Genomic DNA, 19920 nt, shown 5'->3' on the forward strand with positions numbered 1-19920 from the left:
GGGGGGAGAAAAACTTTTTTAACAATGCAGGTTAAAGTTGAACGTGGCAGATAAGGACAATTATTTAAAAAAAGGGGCGGGGGAACCCTCAAGCGTGACAGCAAAAGAGTTAAGGGCATGATAGCTTGGGAGAAAACCTCTGTGCTGTTCTTCTTCCCTTGGTGTTCTAAACAGATGCTTATTATACTTAACGGTTAATCCAGCTTTAGATTAACTGAATGTATGAAGGTATACCTGAAATTTTTAAACCCAGATCTGGAATTTAATAGATATGTGATTTTCTATCTAGCCCAAATACTAGATGAGATTACCTTTCATATTCATTTGGAATGGCTGACTTCAGTTTTTAACCAACCATTATGCTTAATTTCTTTTTAAATAAAAAGTTATTTCAAAATAACCAAAAATAAATAGCAGTCTAATGCATGTTTACAAACTCATTTATGGTAATTAGCAACTCTTTAGCTTTATACATAAAAGATGGGTAAATTAAAGCTGGAGCTTATATTCATGCAAAGAAGGAGGTTTCTGAGTCTTCACTGGCTTTTTCTAATCCTCGTGTCCCCTTTGCATTGTTTGTTCAGTTCAGAAAAATGCACAACAGTGAGTATGAATATATTGCAGACCTGTGTCAGAGCACTTACTCACCGAATCTGGAACAAGAAAGAATGGTAACTACAGTGATAATATTGTGCAGCACAATGCCTGATTAAATTGAATGGAGATGAGATGATTGGAGTGATCAGCTCCTAATTAGCACTTCAGTATCCTGTATCCCATAAGCCATTTCCTTGGATTATAGTCAAAAATAGCATCTTCTGTTATTGTAAAGGATGATAGGTATGATGTCTATACCACAGTTGGGTACCTCCCAATGTTCAGTTAGTTAGAATTGAATAATTAATAGCAGAGAGGAAAGAAGAGATTTAAGAACCCAAATGGAGATGGAAAGCGATGTGCTCTGCTGAGATTTCAAATGAGACAGTCAGCAGAGCAGGCAAGCAGAGACTCTGTTTCAAATAACTGAATTAGTGGAGTATAGGATCACAGTGGGAAAGCAAAACAAAATGGAAAATTCCAAATTGGAGCAAGGCTAAGAAGAATGGGATTCAACAACTGGAAAGAGAAGAGCTACATTGGAATTTCTTCCTTGTGCAGAACCCTGCCCTGGTGATCATTTTTCAAAATCCAATTGCTACTCTGTAGGCACAGGAGAAACAATGACAATATTATACTTAGAAAATGAGCACAAGCCAACTTGGATGCTTGAGTGCTATGGTACTATTGGTGATCTACTGGTTGTGACCACTGCAGTTTTATATTCCTCGGAGCTGCGTATATTCTTTTTCAACACAAAACAAAAGAAAACTAATTTTGCATTTTCAAACCTTCTCCGGTTGAAGCACCTTATTTTCATTCTTATATTGTATGCTTGCAGGGGGAAAATGAAACACTGTTGGTCCTTTGTCTCCTCTGCAGTCCTTTATGTCAGGCATCTTATCGGTGAACCAGATCTTAATCCCTTCTAGCCAACTTCACATTGCTTAATAGAAAAACCATCAGCAAAACTATCTCAGGCCAATCAAATTCTTAAAATGAAGCTAACAGGAAGATGACAAATTGAAATTTCATGCCAACAGGCTGTAGTGTATATTCTTTCAAGGATTTAACATTTAACTCTGCTTTCCTCAGCTTCTGATTTCCAAATAACTTACAACTCATAAACTTTTTGACCACTCTTCCTAAGATCAGGGTAGCTTGGCATTCTGTAAGTTTTCTCTGGATGACATCAAATTGGGGAAAGGTTTTGTTTTTAGTGTAAGAGGGCAATGTCACCACATCAAAAACTGGGATATGAAATAGATTCCCGGGCTCAAAGCCAGTTTTATTTATTTCTGCTAGGCTACATGTAGGATGTACCAAAAATCAGACCCCATAGGGAAGAAAATGGCAATCAGTTTAAACATTTAATGAAATTTAAAGAAGAGATTTACACAGCGATGCAGAAAAAGAATGATAGGAATTCCAATAAGGGGTGTCTAGCATATATCACCCTATCGTTAAGAAGAATAGCATATTAAAATAAATGGAATTTCTGATACAAAAATGTTGACTGATCCATTTCTACCAAGTCTAGATCACACTGGATACTCCTGGGGGGAGGTGAAGTATTTCCCAAAGTGACCAAGTCTTTGAGAGTTGCAAAATCCTTCTCCCTATTATACAAAAACTTGCAATAATTGCTTAGAAGAGAAAGGGTTGATTCTTCCAACTTAGTGCTGCCTTCATGGGGAAATAATATCTATCGGACTATACTTGAATATAAATTCTTTTTTTTCCTAGATCAACCAAGTAATTTAAAGCTGTAATCTCTGCTCTGAGCTTTTCCTGTAATATCTTCAGTTGGTCCTCTTTACTTTAGCTAAAGGCCAAGCAGATATTTCAATTCTCTTTTAAAAGAATCCTGTCACTGTCATTAAAAATTGTGTGGAAATAAAAAGCAGAACATTGGTGTGAACCGAATAATCTGGATCGCCTTTCAACGTTATGTTCGCCAATAATTTTTTTCTGCTACACAGTCCCCACCTGACTTGCCATGTTCCAGATTATTTAGAGATAGGGCTGAGCTTTGGCATTAGCAGATTTGGGCAGAGGAATCTTTCTCAAGTTATTTCCTCTGTTTTTCCTCTTTCCATAGTAGCACTACAAATAAAAAGGAGATGAAGAAAATAAAATGAGAAAATTTGTAAGGGTATCCAGGTATCCTTTTCTACTACTACAGCACTTGTTAAAGGCAACTGATTAATTGTGAGTGGTGTTCTTTAATCGGTGTTCTCCAACTCTAATGAAATGTATCATCAGATTTGTGTGGCAAATGGACACACATAAATATACAATAGAGGACATATTTATTTCCCTCTTGGGATCTTTGCTCTTGATGCCACAAGTTTGTGGCAACACTACAACAATTGTGTAAGTTTTTAAATCAAAGCTTGAATACAGTTGTCCCTTGAACACTATACATTTCTGAGCTCTAGCATAACTAATTAGAGGCACATATCACTAATTGACACAGGTTTCCCCATTAATGCAAATAGGTTATTTAAATTAGTAATCAGTTACCAAAACTTATTTTGTAGCTCTTTGATTCCAGATACATTTCCCAATGTGGAAAAAATAGGGAGAGAAGTAGCAAGGAAAAAGTAGAAAACAAACTAGCAAACTATAGAATGAAGAAGGTATACACTATATACATATATGTATGTTCTTACACACTTCTCCCACCATGCACACAGGGCTTCTCTTTGCCTGTATATCCTAAAACTGTCGGACTCTGTCCAGATGGATTTCATTAATCTTTTCATGGAATACTGTCACAATTTTAAAAGACAATTTTGGTAGGAATCTGGCTCTTGAACAGTTTTTGATCACAGAAGTTAAGGTCCTGATTCTTGGTACCTTTATCCATCAATTGCACTTCGATCTTCATCTGATCTTTGGCGCATCATTGTGTTACTTCACCCTAGGATCTTATTACACTTCCATGCAATTTTGTATTCATTGTCTGTAGTAGACTTGTGTAATTATGAAATAGTTTATTAACATCATTATTCATCATGGTCACTAGAAGATTACATTCTATTCAAACATGGATTCTTTATGGTTCAGCTGGCCCTTCACTTCTACATATCCTTATAGTCTTCCAAAATAGATAGAAGATAGAATAGATAGAATTCTTTATTGGCCAAGTGTGATTGGACACACAAGGAATTTGTCTTGATGCAAATACTCTCAGTATACATAAAAGAAAAGATACATTCATCAAGAGTCAAGAATCATAAGGTACAACACATAATGATAGTCATAGGGTACAGTAAGCAATCAAATCATACTAAAAAACAGTCAATATAAATCATAAGGATACAAGCGACAAGGTTTCAGTTATACAGTCACAACTGGGAAGGGATGGGTGATGAGAAGATTAACAGTAATAGTAGTGCAGACTTTGTAATAGTTGAACAGTGTTGGGATTATTTGTTTAGCAGAGTGATGGCTTTCGGAAAAAAACTTTTTTAAAAAAAATATTCAGAAATCCTTATTATCCCTTTAGCATTTAATTACCTATTAGTGCCAATATGGGTTTTTCCGATTTCTCATGCATTTCTGTTTGCTGTCAACGTTAGGAAGGAGAGTGAAAAAAAACAAAAACCCTTTCCCTTTTAACTTCCATTCGCCGCTTATAAATCTCTGGAAACGATGTATCTTTCGCAAACTTTAGGTTCCAGGGTACTTTCGTTGTTTCTTTGTCCCGGTCAGCAAAAATACTTTCACTTCTTCTCAACTCCTCCTGCACTTTCTTTTCTGGCTGACTGCTTCTATGTGGCGGCCATTTCTGACCGCCGCTCAACTGCCTTCGGAAAAGGGGGTTTAGCTGGCTAGAGAAGAGAGGTGCAATATCTCTTGACCCTGCCAGATCCCCCCTATCTTCACCACCTTCTGCGGAGGCAAGCGCAGGCAGAAACCGTGCACAGTCGCGGATTCCTGCCTGCCCCAAAGCGCTGCAGACCGGAACTCCTCTATTTCACATTTTTATATTTTATCAAGGTAGTGTGGTCTACTTGATCAAATGCCTTACTGAAATCCAAATATACTATATTCACAAAATTTTGCTGATCCACTAATTTAGTCACTTTATCAAAGAAGGCTTGTCTGGCATGATCTGTTTTTAACAAACCCATGCTGGCTTCTAGTAATCACCTTGTTCATTTCTAGGTATTCACAACTCCTCTGCTTGATTATCTTTCCTCAGGTATTGATATCAAGCTATTTCTTAACTTAAATGTTTCTTAAATGTATTGCATATTTTTAATAAAGAAGTTTACAGTAAAAAAAAACAAAGCAAACATAACACTAGCATACGTTAACATCATTATGTGATCCTTTTGTTAGAATAGGTCTTTTAGTAGCCTCCTAAAAGTAAGAAATGTTCTTAAATTTTGTACCTAATTTATCTGCATCAGGCAGAGTGGTCAAAATCAAACTGTAATGTGTAGTCTCATATGCTTGGTTATGCTAACTATTTTGCTCAAATTGCACCTGGATATAGATACAGTCAAGATGTCCCAATAGATTGCCAGCAAATCATTGATCTATGGCTTCAGTGGAAGAAATTTTTGCTGCTTAATAAATCTCTAGTGACAATTATATGGGTGCGGAAGTTTGTTCCCTGCATCAATACAATATAAAAATCAGATTTGCTTTTTGTTTCTTTTACCTCTGCTTGATTGGAATCATGCTATTTTCCCCCTATTGCTGCTCTAACTCTGTTATTTCATTATTCCGAACACCTTGGAGGAAGAGAATGTGTTCTGCTTTCTAGCCAGAAGTCACAGGAATCTACACCTCTAGGAAAAGATGATGCTGATAAATTATTCTGTACACTATCCAGCTAATTTTCTAATCACTTTCATTATTACCAAAAGCTTAATAAAATCACCCGTGAATCCAAATGCTTTGTGCATTGACAATACTATGAACAGAAACCTTCCTAGTCTAACTCTAGCTTCTAAAAAGAAGAAAAACAATTGTTAATCAGTATTACAGATTTTTACTTCTTTATTTTTATTGAGCCTTCTGAAATGGCTATTAACTCTATTACCCTTCTTTGTAAAATATGTGGAGCAAATCTAAATGTTCTACTAGTCAAAAAGAATGGAATATTTTTCTGGCATTAGAGTTCCAGCACTGGGCTTTGTTTTAGATCAAATCTCATAAAAATCATACATGCAATCCTCCAACTTTTCCATTGGGATCCTGCCTGTCGAAACAAAGGTTTCACTTTATATTCAGATAGCTCTTTTGTTTAGAATTGGTCAAAGGACGCCAACTGGGACTCTTACCAACTGTAATATTAATTTCAAAGTCTGCATTTAGGAAAGAGACAAACATCAATAAAATATCTGGGTGGCTGCCTCCACAGGATGGGAGACCAGGCTTTGTAAATTATGCAAAAGAAGGAAAGGAAAACACAATGCTTGAGTGTGTGTATGGCCACCTCCTAACCCCAAGGTGCCTGATAGAGCTGGCTTATTTCCCTAGAGAATATTCTTGTCTAATCTGACTAATAAGCACTTTCCTTTAGATTGATAGAATTGCTCTTGTTGAAGTTGTTTAAGATATTACTTTCATATGTTCTCAGCAAATCCTATGAGGTCTGCAGAAGGGGCCATTAGTTTTAGTAATAATGTGTTTGAGGCAAACAATATAAAAAATTAAAACTGACACCCAGTGTGATTCAAAAAACAACAACAACACAAGAGCAAATGTTACACTAGAGACAACTTGTTAACTCTGAACTATTAGTGTACATTCCCTTTATTGCTGTGTATATAGAAATACTTTGCCAGGTTGTTAAGATGTGTTATATTTTTGTTGGATTAAGAGAGGTCTTAGCACTTAGCTACCCTGGGTTGATCTGGAAAAAGCTAAATAAAGAAGAGAGTGATTAATACTTGCATGAGAAATCACAGGACTGTAGAATAGAAAGAAAAAAGAAAAAACAACCCTACATCTGAGAAGAAAGCCATGGCAAACCATCTCTATTATTTCTAAAATATCTACATGAACTTGTCCATGTAGTTACCACACCAGAATTCAATTCTCCACTCATGGGTGACATTCTTTATAGATCCTGAAGATGGAATTAATTAATCAAATGTTAGCACTGCAATTTCATATTTTACCTGGGTATTTACAATGGACTTCATAACTGTAGAGGGAATTATATGGCAATTAAAATAATCAATCGTTATTTGGGCAGATCAATCATAAATTCTTTACTTCCAGCTTTGTTTCTATAAGCAATATTGAAGAAAGTCCACTCCAATAGTAGAATTTCCTCTTCCTTTCCTCCTATTTGCAATGTTGTCCTCCACTTTGCTTGGCTGTGCTCCCAGTTCTTATGAAGATGTTACAAAGGCACATAACAGAGCCACAGAAGAAAAACATGGTCAGTTATGCTGAATAAAATGCCTGTGTCTCGCAAAAAGTATGATTTTGAAAAATTGTATGAAAATTGCAATTTACAAAATGTCTCTATTCTACAAAAAATAAAAAGGTCAACATGCTTTACTGATTATATTCTTAATTTTGTGTTATGGCTTATGTTCATAATCACAGCAAAAATAGAGATTAAGGCAAAAAAAAGGGGGAGAGATTGCCTCACACATTTAAAATAAACTATGTTTTGGATGCTGGTTAATGAAAATGCATCAAGTTTTTAAATAAAATTTTAAAAGGTCACATCCAATTAAGGTCACATCCAACAAGGAGTAGAAAATTTCATGGAATATGAGAAACAGCCTCAAGATTGGGCCATTGCATTCAGTACTGACTTACTACTGAATCTCCAAGGTAGGAATCTACCTGGAGGATGCCAGCACCTGAAGTTGTGAAATGGTGTTTTAATAAGTTCCTTCATTGGATGGATCACCTACCCATGTAGGCTTAATCCATCACATGCTCATAGCTGAGTTATAAATCTTGCTTTCAAGTCCTATTTCCATGAGTAGAAATTCAGGCCTGCTTTGAAGTTCTGGCATGGATTCATTCATTCCGTCTTTTGTGCATGGTTATTGTTGCAGCTGACCAGAGAGTTTTTTACCAAGGAACTGAAAAAGCATTATCAGGGGTACAATGAATCAGATGTCTTTTCTTCCACCTGGAACTCAGTCATGATTACAGTAAGTACTTGATTGTTTAATGCATCCTGATATGGATTTTTAAAAATCTTAATTACTGAGCAGAGTCAGGACTGGCTCATGCTTGCTTGGTACCAGGAAATCCAGGATTGTAGACTAGACTATATTGGGAAATCCTTCCCACCAATAATAATAATAATAATAAAGTGGCAAGCAACTTAGGAAATTTTGCCAAGAAAACCGTAGACATGAGAGTACTAGGAGCTGAACTTGATTCAAAGGTAAACAAAATTGACATTCATTATATAAAAAACCGTGGCTGACAGTTGCACAAAAGAATGAAAACATATTTTCATTCTTAATTTTGATAGAATAGGAAAGAAAAACAAATGAGAGGAAAATCACCATCCTAGCAGTGTAAATGCTTCTATTCAGGTTCAATAGGATTTTCACTCTGGGAATGTATTTAAGATTATAGAGCCGTGGTGATGCAGTGATTAGAATGCAGTGGTGCAGGCTAACTCTGCCGACGCCAGAAGTTTGATTCTCATTGGCACAAGGTTAACTCAGCCTTCCATTCTTCCGAGGTTGGTAAAATGAGGACCCAGATTGTTGGGGCTAATATGCTGACTCTGTAAACCACTTAGAGAGGGCTGTAAAGCACTGTGAAGCACTATATAAGTCTAAGTGTTATTGCTATTACAGCACCAGAACATAATTTTGCATCTCTTTATTCAGAAATAATTTCTATTAAGTGGTGAGACTTTCTTCCAAATAGGTATAGTAGCCCAAAGAGAAACCTAATATAGCCAAGTGCTCTAACCATAAGAGAATGGCAGAAAAGTTGATCTGGTGACAATTGCAAATTTCTACCCTTGACACCATTTATAGGATTGGCTTTCAAACAACCAGCTTGTTGTCTTTATGCATTGGCTGGTCTGCATTCCTCTAGGTTGGGAATCTGCAAGGTGTGAGTTTGAAGCACCTCTTGCTTCTTAACAATGGAAGCCTTTTTCAACAGAAGTAAAGCAAAAACTGTAAGCAAGTCTGCCAGATATTGAAGGAATGAAATAAATCTCTGTGGGATATGTGTGTGAAAGACTGGCAACAGCGGTTTTTCCCAAGTAGCTTTCCTAATGCCCATTTTGTTCTCTGTTGATTGCAAAACCAAACCAAACAAAATGAATTGTGCTAGGCTGTTTAAATTCTGATATTTAAGTTGTTCTATATGCTCCTGATTTAATTAATTTTCAGACAGATATCACCATTAAGGAACTAGTGCCTTATTTTATGGAAATGATCTCATTTGGCACTACCAGAGGATCAAAGGCAGCAATTTGAAAATGTTTTCATTAAGTTCTAATGAAGGTTGTTATTGCTGTTGCTTTAATTGTGTCACTCCTCTGGGAAATTGCTGGGTCTTAACATATGCAAGTCCATATGTAATGCTATGTTGGGATTTTTATATTACATTTTCTCGAACTAGCACAGAAACCTGATTCATGGATGGGTTTGTGTAATGACAAAAATAAACAAACCATATTATAACTAGTGCAAAAGAGATTATGATATTGAAAATATAATTTTTGATATTTTAGCATTAGGCAAGCTGAACACTTGTTTATTTTACACAATTTTCCATTTCATAAACACAGAAAATAGCAGACAATTCTATAGGAAGCTAATCTAAAATCCTAGGCTTTTCACACACTCTTGATTTGTTTATTTATAACTGAAGATTTCAACATACGTTGAAGCCGGGGTCATATCCATGTTGACTAGAAACATACTTGCTTTATTTTAATTTTTTTTAAAGAAAATTGTAACATTTAGGAAGGAATAAAAACCTACATCATGTATCAAATTACATCCTTAGTTTATACATTCAGAAATCCTATTTGGGTGGGCTGCTTATTATATGTCTTCAGATTTCCTAGAAAGCAGTCTAATTCTGCCACAAATATTAACCCTTTGATCACCTTTCACACGTGCTAGTTTGGGTGCTGTGGTGTCAATGGTCCAGAAGATTTTGAGGCAACCTCTCTTCCCATTCTTCCGGATTCCTATCCTGCTGTTCCTGAAGCTTGTTGTAAACGGGAGCTCCAATCTCGTGATGCAGCATTCATCAATAAAGAAGAATGTTTGAAAGGAAAGGTAGTCTATCAGAACCCACAGGTAAAGAGATGACCGAAATACTTATAAAAGTGCAAAAAGTTCTTGCCTTGATATGATTCTTTAGCTGAATGAATTGAAGACTGTATTCTTTCTTTGGGTAAACTTCTTTTATGTGTGTGTACAAGATAGAGTAAGACTAATATGAAGAGAAACCAGGACTGGCTCTTTTAACTTTTGCTCAGTTCAAGTACTTAGGGATCAGAATAGAGCTGGAAAGGACCTTGGAGGTCTTCTAGTCCAACCCCCTGCTCAAGCAGGAGATCCCATTTCAGACAAGTGACTGTCTAGTCTCTTTAAAACCTCCAATGATAAAGCATCGATGATGTCTGAAGGCAAACTGTTCTATTGGTTAATTGTCCTCACTGTTAGGAAGTTCCTCCTCAATTCCCAGTTGCTTCTCTTCTTAATTAGTTTCCATCCATTGTTTCTTGTCCTGCCCTCCGGTGCTTTGGAAAATAAGTTGACCCTCTCTTCTTTGTGGCAGACCCTCAAATACTGGAATACTGCTATCATGTCTCCCCTGGTCCTTCTTTTCTCTAGACTAAACCCAAATCCTGCAACCATTCTTCATATGGTTTAGTCTCCAGGCCTTTAATCATCTTAGTTGCTCTTCTTTGCCCTTTTTCCAAAGTCTCAACATCTTTTTTGTAATGTGGTGACCAAAACTGGAAGCTTTATAAAGCGGCACTAACATTTAATAATTGTATAAAGCTCCTTTGACATTTACATTTTCAAGAAACATCATCTAGTATGAACATATTTATTTATTCAATTTGTATAGCCCACTGTCTCAGTCAATGACTTTGAGCAGCTTACAATTCAAAAATAATATGTCTATTCTGCAAAATTGAGTTGGACAGGTAGAGACTGTTGGGAAAAGGTGATCTCTCAGGTAACGCATCCCAAGACATGTAGGGCTTTAAATATGTCTTTTTAATGTTATAAAATATGATTATGATGAATAAAATTGGACTTTATATTTTTATATTGGCTGTTTTTATTAATTGTGATACACTGCCCAGGCTCACATTTTGTTAAGATGGGCAGCTGCACATGTTCGATTAAAGAATGAAGAATAAATAAATCATTTGTAATGTTACCTGTTATTAATAATTATTCTGTTATTAAAATGTATTCTTTTGTCATAATTGCTTTTTATTTTAATCCTTTTTTACTGAAAGAAAAGAATAGAAGTTGATCAGTGTCCCCTTAATCTGGAGTGTTATATAATTTAGTAATTTATTAATTGGATGCACTCACTTTGCATAGACATTTATTTCAAGATAGATTTCTTTCTTTATTCCCAGGGTTGCTACACTGTGATCCTGAATTCCCTTGAAACCTATGTGTATCTTGCAGGAGCTCTTGCCATTGGTGTTTTAGCCATCGAGGTACAGTACAAATTGGGATCCTCCTGGCTACAGTAATGTCAATAGATTCCTCCCTTTCCTTTTGTTCCCACCACAACCCCCTTATCTGCATTTTTCCTTTCTAGTCAAAAAATTGCTCATAGTATTGTGTTAAAAAAGCAATTTAGCTCAGTATATCTCAAACTTGGTAATCGTAAGATGTGTAGTGTTCAACTCCCAGAATTCCCCTGGCTGGAGAATCATCAGACAATTGCCAAGTTTGAGAAAAACTAATTCAGCGGAAGTGCCTTGGGCTTTATGTGAACACAGCACTTCACTAGCATTTCTTAAAGTAGCTGGTGGTTGAGAAATCAACTGATTAACGTTAGGTATGACTCTCAAAACAGGTAAGCCACTCTTCTTATTGGTTTGGAAGCTGGTTTGGAAGTCTGAAGTTTGAATAGGCATTGAAAATCCTATACAATTCTAGTTGCTAACTTGAAGCATTTATACGTGCTGGGAAACAGTTATCCTGTACTGCCCTCTTGTGTTATGCCTAGCATACTCACTCATTCCAAATGCATATGTTTGAGATGAGGTCAATTTCACTTAATAAAAATGCATGGAAACAAAGCAATTATTTCCTTTTCTAATTTAGCATTCATTGGAAAATTATCCCTGTATTCACTTATGGGTCAGTTTAGTAGTTTTTTAGGTTTTTGTGCAGATTATCAAGATTCGATAGGGTCGCTTAACTCTCCAGGAATGAACCATCCTGGCTTGGGGTGGGGGGGTGGGGGGCTGAGCATCCTTCAGATGTTGGTGATTCTATAGTTAAATGTATGTCACAGCATGATTTCATGTCTCATTAGATTATCCTAACCAAAGAAAAGGAGATGGAAGAAACTATTGAAATTAGTCAACTAAAAAAGTCATCTTAAAGAGCAGAAACTTCAAATTGATCATTGCCTCACAGAGGCCATAGAAACAATTAGAGAAAGGAGTGATATTACCTCAGCAGGAATAAGTTGCTATTTGGTGATTTTTCAGCAGACAAATTTAGAAGCAAATTTGTTCAACTGGCCCCAAAATTCTTGGGGGCTAAGGAAGAACAGAATTCCCCACCTTTAAAAAAAAAAAAAAGCATACAAATTTGAATCAGAAGAAAAGTATTAATCATTTCTATACAGAATTCTTATTCTGAATAAAACTGATAGGTCTTTGAATCCTGGACCTATTCTTCCAATGGTTGTCCCTTTTTTTTCTTTAGCTAAGTATAGCTAAACATTTCTGTTATAATTAGATTCAGTGGGGACTTACTTTGCCATAATAGATGTAAATGTAGTCTCTGAGATAGCATATAGATGCATACTCCCTAATATCCTTCTAATGATTTAGATTTTCATAGAGATAGGCAAACAGACTTTATGTTCATATTTTATATGGCTCTAATACAGAACTCCTTTTAAATTTATAATTTTATATCTTTTATGCCTTCTATGACAACTTTATATGGCTCTTACATTCAAGTTTTTACCTATTACATTTTAAAGTTTTTTCACGATGACTATTTGTATCTCGCCCCCACTTTGAAGGTCTATGATTGTAATAAAATATATTTCGTTTGGTCTGTAATAACCAGGACCCTCCTTTTTGTTTTATATCTTTCACAGCTGTTTGCTATGATCTTTGCTATGTGCCTGTTTCGGGGGATCCAGTAGAAAGTGTTTCATGAGCCACAAATGATTTTTCAAGGACTTGCTTTGAAGAAGGAAAAGAAAAATAAACTTTATTTTTTGGTTAGCAAACTAAAAAAGGAGGGAAAGGACTGTAATATATTAATGATCAAAAGGATTGTACTTCAGGGGCTGGAACTTTGAGGTGCTGTCTAGTTCCTTGCCATCTCCAAGAGGAGTCATTCATCTAAAGCCACTCAAATGGATTGCACTAAAAGCCTGCAAGTCAGGATGGGAAATGAACTCTAATAATACCCAGGATGTTGTCTGGAACACACATCTCTCGTACAATAATGATTCATTAATTGAAGAAGATAAAGAAGACTACCTACTTTAAACGAGATCTTCATTTAAAATACTAAAACTGTCATCTAAAGCATTGAGATGTATACAAATTGCTTCAGTTTTAAGCTAAGAGGGGGAAATGCATTGGCACTTGACTTGCAAGCATTCTACCAAGACGAATAGTTTTCCATCTCGTGTGATCCAGAAGATTCAAACATTCAAGAATGCTTGGAATGGAGAATGCCTTCTCCAAGAATCTTGAGGATGGGGTTGTGTGTATCAGATCTAATGATGAAAAGTAGAGTAAGCTGAAATCAGTGCATACCATTTTAGTGCATACCATTTATCACAATGAATTTTCTGATCAGTGTTATGTGACAACAAAGACTAAAGCAGTTCAGCTGCTGGTTCCCTCACCTTAAAGGGAAAAAAAAGTATGTTCTTGTCTAGAATTGTTGGTGCTGCCTCCCCTAAGGAGATGTGTCTGTTTTGGGTTTTTTAGGCTTTTGAATGTCTTGTCACCATTATGCTCTGTGGAAAATACATTGCCAAGTTTGGCCTTCATATAGCAGTTGATTTAGCTTGGTGTCTTGTCCCCATGTGCCTTTCAACTGTGTTAAAAATCCCCAACAAGCACGGAAAGCAGTGAGGCACTTTTTCAGTTGCCTTTTGCAAAATTTAATTTGTAAGTTTTATGATGTTGCTTCTGACCTAGGCATTCTTCACTTTTTTAAAAAAACAACAACATACTCTTGATTTATTTTTCTTTTCATTCATAATTGTTGCCAAGTTCTAGCTTCAGTAGTCTTTTATCCGCTCGGCAAACACAGTCAATAAGCCCAAGAGGCAGTACTGAAGTTCCAACACAAACAAGTAGCGATGTGTAAAACATTTGAAGTACAAAGAATTTTGAACTTGAATTTTGAACTTTCCATTTCAAGTTTTAAACAGTTCCTTCAAGTTTGAAATGATTTTCCCTGACCATTCCAGAAGAGTCAAACTGCCCCAAAACACTTGCTTCAAACTGGGAATATTTTGTTCAGCCTTAAATCCAAGCTGTATTTGTTGTCTAGGATTCTGATGAATACGTAAATTAGAGTGAAATCGCATTATTTACTGAATGGTGGACAAAGGTGGAAATTGGCAAACTAATGTGATATGACACTTTTAAAAGAGACGGTAAACTACTATTACAAATATGAATAGGATTTAGTGACATTGGATACCAAAGACGAGATACTGAGAATCCCTGTTGAAAGCAACACTAACAGGGTGTTCATTTATAAGTAATATTTCCCAAAATTATAGGTTGGGGCGGGGGGGGAAACCCAGCAATTATTATTTGGTATGAGATGAAAACATGCTAGAACATCATAGTTATGATGACTGTTTGGTTAATTAACATATGATACGTTAAATCTCAATGTAGTCTTTGACAATCTCTCAAACATGGTTTCAGTGTTATTTTGTTAAGTTCTGTGCATTTAGAATTCACTATGGCTTCCAAACATGAGAAAGCCAGGTTTGCAGGATCTGAAGAAGAACTCTGTTAGTCCCATCTAGAGATAATGGCCTACATCTTTCACAATACACGAAAGGCATTTTTATTAGTGGGGAGGACAGAATTCTATTTGAACAAGAATGCTAGGCAGAGAGACATAACAAAGGGTGTGGGGAGGTGCTGACCTGTGTTTTGGTAGCCTATTACTGGCTGCTGCGATGGGACAGATCCAGTCAATGAGCTGCAGGTGATTGGTGGTTGTTTAATTCCAACTACACTTAGCCTAAGTCAACAGGAAGCACACTGAGTGTGCTATTAATTTTTATTCAGAAATCTCTGAAGGTCAATACCTATTTCAAGGAGTTGGGCCTGAGATATGTTCTCTGTCTTCCTCCACTTCCTCCAAAAGATACTCATATTCTGAAAAATGAAACTATATTAAGTGACAGATGGGGCAGGTGATAGTAGAACTAAGAGAAATCTAATATTCTCTCTCTGTTTCAAAATCTCAGTGCCTATGTGTTCTTTACTCTAGCTTACCTGGTGGCTTTCCAGTTTCTGACTCATTCTGCTATCTCCAGTTTGCTCTCCAAATTGAACATTTTTCAATTTGGTTTAATCTCCCCTTTCCTTTCATCACTTCAGCATAGGCACTTATGATAATCCCAAAGAAAACCCTAAAGAATGACACAAAGTATGGGTAATCAAGTCTATCCTACTGTTTAGTAACGTAAACTAGCTTCTGCTTAAGCAATCACGATGAAAAGGAGGCCACCACTTCCTTGGCAGAGAAAAGGGAGTCAATTGTTTTACAAAATAATGGGAATTAACTTGCTGGCTTCAAACCTGTCAAAGACATCTGACACTCACTGTAAAACCACACTAATGGAGAGAATGAAATGTCTGAGAGAAGAAAGAAATGTATTTATATAAGAGAATTATTGAAAGTAACACTGTCAGGTTTGACCAAGCATGCAGTCAGAAAACTTAATTAGGATTTTTGTGCTGTCAGATTTGCAAAATTCATTATAGAATAGTTAAGGATTGCAAGATTGATTTCCTGTTCTCTGTTTAGTTGGAGTTAGGCTGCAGCCTTTAGGTCCCAAATATCATTTGTTTGGTTTAGGTTTAGCAGATCAGATTAAAGTGAGTCATTTTGGTTCATAAACCTTGGTGTATTATGGGAATGCAAGGAAATACAGATTTGTGCTTCAACAATCCGTAACTTGGCATGATACATGAACCAACCCTTCCAGCAAATTCCAAATTGCATCATCTCTCTTTCTGATCTGGAAATAGATTAAAGGGCAATTTCTGTTCCAAATGAACTTGTGCCTGAGCTAATCATCCCTTTGTCACAATTTTTTTTAGGAAGAAGGGATGACCCATAACATGTTCTTCTACACAAGCTTAAGTGAAATGGATATATGTGGCTAAAGCCCTGCACAGATTGTATGCTTCAAATGGAGTTTGTCCAGAAGAACTTGGATCAGGGCTGTCTCCTTCTTATGTTTGTGTTTGTGACTCTAGATCCACTCAAGTATTTCTCACTCTCTGTGGTTGTCACTGTTGCAAGTGCCTGGGAAGCAGGTCACTTATAAAGTAAATGTTGAGATCTATTTTAAGTGTTCCTTTTATTAGAAGGTTAGAGCTAATTTAACTTGTATTCCTTATTGTAATGCTTTTTATATTGAAAGGGATTTTTTGTAACATAAAAATAGGATGCTATTCTGAAGCATTTGCACAGTTTCTGTGTGCATTTCTTAAAAAATGAAAAGACAAAAATAAAGACACTGTGACAACAAAGCTTTACTTTCCACAATTCATGGCTTCTGTGTTTTTCTTTTTGAAATTGAAGTGTAATAGCCCTTTTCCTGAGGGAAAAAAATAGGGTCAAAATCCAAATGGTAGAACTTATTATTTTGAGTTGAAAATAGGGAACAATTAGACCATGTCCTGTTCCAAATTATGAAAGCTGATATAATCACCAAGTTTTTGAGTTAAGATTGGGTTGGCACTTACTTTTCAGAGATCACACAAAATGTTTTAACTTTTTGAAAGCATTTGCACACTCACCTTTAAAAGCCTGCAGGAAGCCAGTATGTATAAGGTACATTGAAAACATTGTTGAATACACAATTGTTTTTAGGTTGTCAAGGTCATTTGAATAAAGTTGGCACAGAATGGAGTTTATCTTAAAGGCCCAAAGGGACATATTCTCCAAGCACAATTGACCTTTTTATATATTTATGCTTAAAGTGAGCACATTAAATAATGATCTCTTAGGATTATGTATGAAAGTATCAATAAACAAAGGTTATGTGCCTAAACCTATTTTATTAAAAAATGGCTTCATAATGCAATAATTTACTTAAACATACAGTAGAAACCAGTAAAGAAATGAATATAGGCATATTCAGCAGAACATTCTATTTCAGGGCAGCTAACAGTAGGTAAAGTACAGAAAAGGAGTAAGAAATGCTATGTTTCCCTGAAAATACAACCTATTCTGAAAGTAAGTCCTAGCTTGATTTTTACACATGCACCCAATATAAGCCCTACCCCCCCCCCCAAATAAGCCCTAATTAAGACCCTGCCCACTCCAAGGTGCACAGGTAAAAATTAAAATAAGGTGAGATGTGGGCTGGAGCTGCCTTAGTACTTACCTTTGGACAGTTGCAACCAGGCCTCACACACCCCGACACCTGCCTTGCTGGCCCATTTCTTCTGCAGCAGACAAGGCTTTCCTGAAGGCCCCTGCAGCCAATAACAGAGGTCCGGATCGATCTGCAGAGGATTTCAGGAAAACCTTGCGGGCTGAATATGTTGCTGAAGGCTTCTGACAGTAAAAAAGGAGGCCAGGGATGATGCACGCAAGGGAACATCCCCCCCACTGAAAATAAGATCTGGTGCCTTTTTTGTGGCAAAAAAATATAAGACAGGGTCTTATTTTTTGGAAAACACGAGTAGAAGTGAAAAGATGAAAGAAAAAAAGGAATATAGCCAGATTTATACCAACACTATTCAATATTCCTCTACATTTTTTGCTTTGCAAACCATATTTACTTTGTTTTGCATTTAGTTTATTTATATTTGCACTATACCAATTCACATTTTGTCTTTTGCTCCTCAAACTTATCACCTTTCTATTTGTCAGGAATTCAGTTTTCTCCAATAATGTATTTCTTGGTCTTCCCCTTCCTTCTGTTTGGGGTCTTGGCCAACTGTGCACAAAAGACTATGCACATTTATCTCCTAAATGAACACACAGATCTGATATCGCATTTATGCATAATACATTAAAGAAGGGACAGCATAGTCTTAGAACTTACTCTTCGATTAATGTTGAACCCTTCACTGGTGTTTCATTTAATTTATACTTGCTTTTCTTGCATCATAGAGAGCTCCTCTCACTTTCAGGAAGCAACCGTCAACTTTGTACTTTTTCCATAATTAAGCCTCTTCCCTGCATCAGGGAATTTGAGATATTGGGGATGCTTTCTGTAAATCATCAACTATGCAATAAATTCATTTTCGCACATTGATACTTTTCCCAATGAATAATAAAACAGGTCTGTTTATTTCCTGCATGGTATGTAGTTGTATTATGCTTCCCAAATTTTATTCAATGTCACCTCATTTCAGTCAGAATTCTGCCTCTTTTCTTGGCATACTTAATAAACAAATGCCCCTGGAGGTTTTTTTTTTTTTTATATTCCTCTTTGTTATCTGTCTTTTAGCATAGGAGAAAAATTCTTGCAATTGCCAAGAATAGATGCAGACTCTGCCCAAGGCCTAAGGCACAGCCTTGCACAGCTGTGTTCCACAAGAAAACCACATCCATATTTTAATAGTTTTCTAGTTGCAGATAGGGAGATTTTTCTCACTTTAGAATAGGCACACCTTAGAAAAGAATAGAATTTTTTTTCAACATTCTCATGTTTAGAACTTCCTTTTCACCAATATTTTCTTGAACACTAATACTGTATTTATAGCTCTTCATTGTGAATATATCTACATCGTCTGCATTAAGGTAATTTTGTTTATTTTAAGCATGATACTCCATTTTGGGGTTGATTGGCCAAAGCCATAGTAAGAAATTAATTTACATAGCACATTTTTCAATCCTATTCTTGAATCAGGACATGTTCCCATGCAAATCCCTGAAATCCTTTTTCAGTATTCCCTCATTCCTATTTCATTCCAAAACCCAATTCACTTTTGTTTTTAATTCTATTCACTCTACTCTTTGATTAGTTTTCCTCACCCACTTCCAAAACAACGTTTTATTTCTATCCAAATGTTTTTGCATTTTGTCTGCCTTTAATCACAACTGTTGTTTGCTATATTCTTTGCAATATATTTTCTGGGCATGCATGTCATGCAGTGGTTTTTTTTCCTCATCCTTATTTTTTGGCAACATTTTTGTACTTCCCATTAGTTTAACTTCTGAGTCACAAATTATTTTCAGTGTTCCAAGCAGTTTTCACATTTTTTTCCCTTACATTCTCTCTTCAATCATCATGATTGTAATTCAGTCTTGCTTTTTCATATACTTGTGCTTTATCTGCCTACAGTCATCTACTTTCCCTGTAGCTTCTTCATTCCTTTTCTGGACCTCTCATGTCACTAATATTACTATCATGCTGTAAATCACAACTTCTGGGAGTTAACAGCCATATTTGGTATCCTGGAAAAATACCTAGAGCATCTCGTCAAATGATTCTCAAAGTTTTTCCATGGAAAAAATAGCTGCCGCCATATATGTGGCAAGTAAGATACGCCCATTTTCTCAGAAGACAAATACATGGTACTTCAAAGAAAAGTAATTTGCTTCTACACCAAAGTACAAGACGGAAATCATGCTTAATTTGTAAAACACAATTAACTATCTTAAACTGACAACTTTTCAACAATTATTTCACAAAATGAAATAATTCCTAATAATTGACCAATGAGGGTCAAAAACAAGTAATTTGATCATTTAAAAATCTAATAAAGCCCTTAGATGAATAGGCAAATATTACACAAACATGAAACTGGAATGCACAGAGAAAGAAGTCTGCATTGGTGCACTCCATATTGAGAAGTCCAAATGTTAGTCTTGTTGGCTCCATGACTGCATTTTGTCTTTGAATGGTAGGTAAAAGATAACACTATTAAAAGTGGGAAGG

The 19920-nt window shown here is 36.0% G+C and overlaps 1 protein-coding gene across 8 annotated transcripts in view; it reads left to right on the plus strand.

The window, feature by feature from the left end:
* TSPAN18 (tetraspanin 18) overlaps positions 1-16568 on the plus strand; it is a 182618-nt gene extending 166050 nt beyond the window's left edge. For all 8 annotated transcript variants that reach the window (XM_026664659.2, XM_026664660.2, XM_026664661.2 and 5 more), the window contains 4 exons: positions 7644-7742; positions 9696-9875; positions 11183-11266; positions 12898-16568. In XM_026664659.2, the coding sequence (XP_026520444.1) occupies positions 7644-7742; positions 9696-9875; positions 11183-11266; positions 12898-12945 (411 nt within the window). In that variant the 3' untranslated portion in view covers positions 12946-16568. The remainder of the gene's footprint in view (positions 1-7643; positions 7743-9695; positions 9876-11182; positions 11267-12897) is intronic.
* Positions 16569-19920: the final 3352 nt, after the last annotated feature.

The sequence above is a fragment of the Notechis scutatus genome, chromosome 1 (assembly GCF_049901735.1).
Source record: "Notechis scutatus isolate UNSWTSFEM ecotype Mainland chromosome 1, rNotScu1.2, whole genome shotgun sequence".
Taxonomy (NCBI): Eukaryota; Metazoa; Chordata; class Lepidosauria; order Squamata; family Elapidae; genus Notechis; species Notechis scutatus.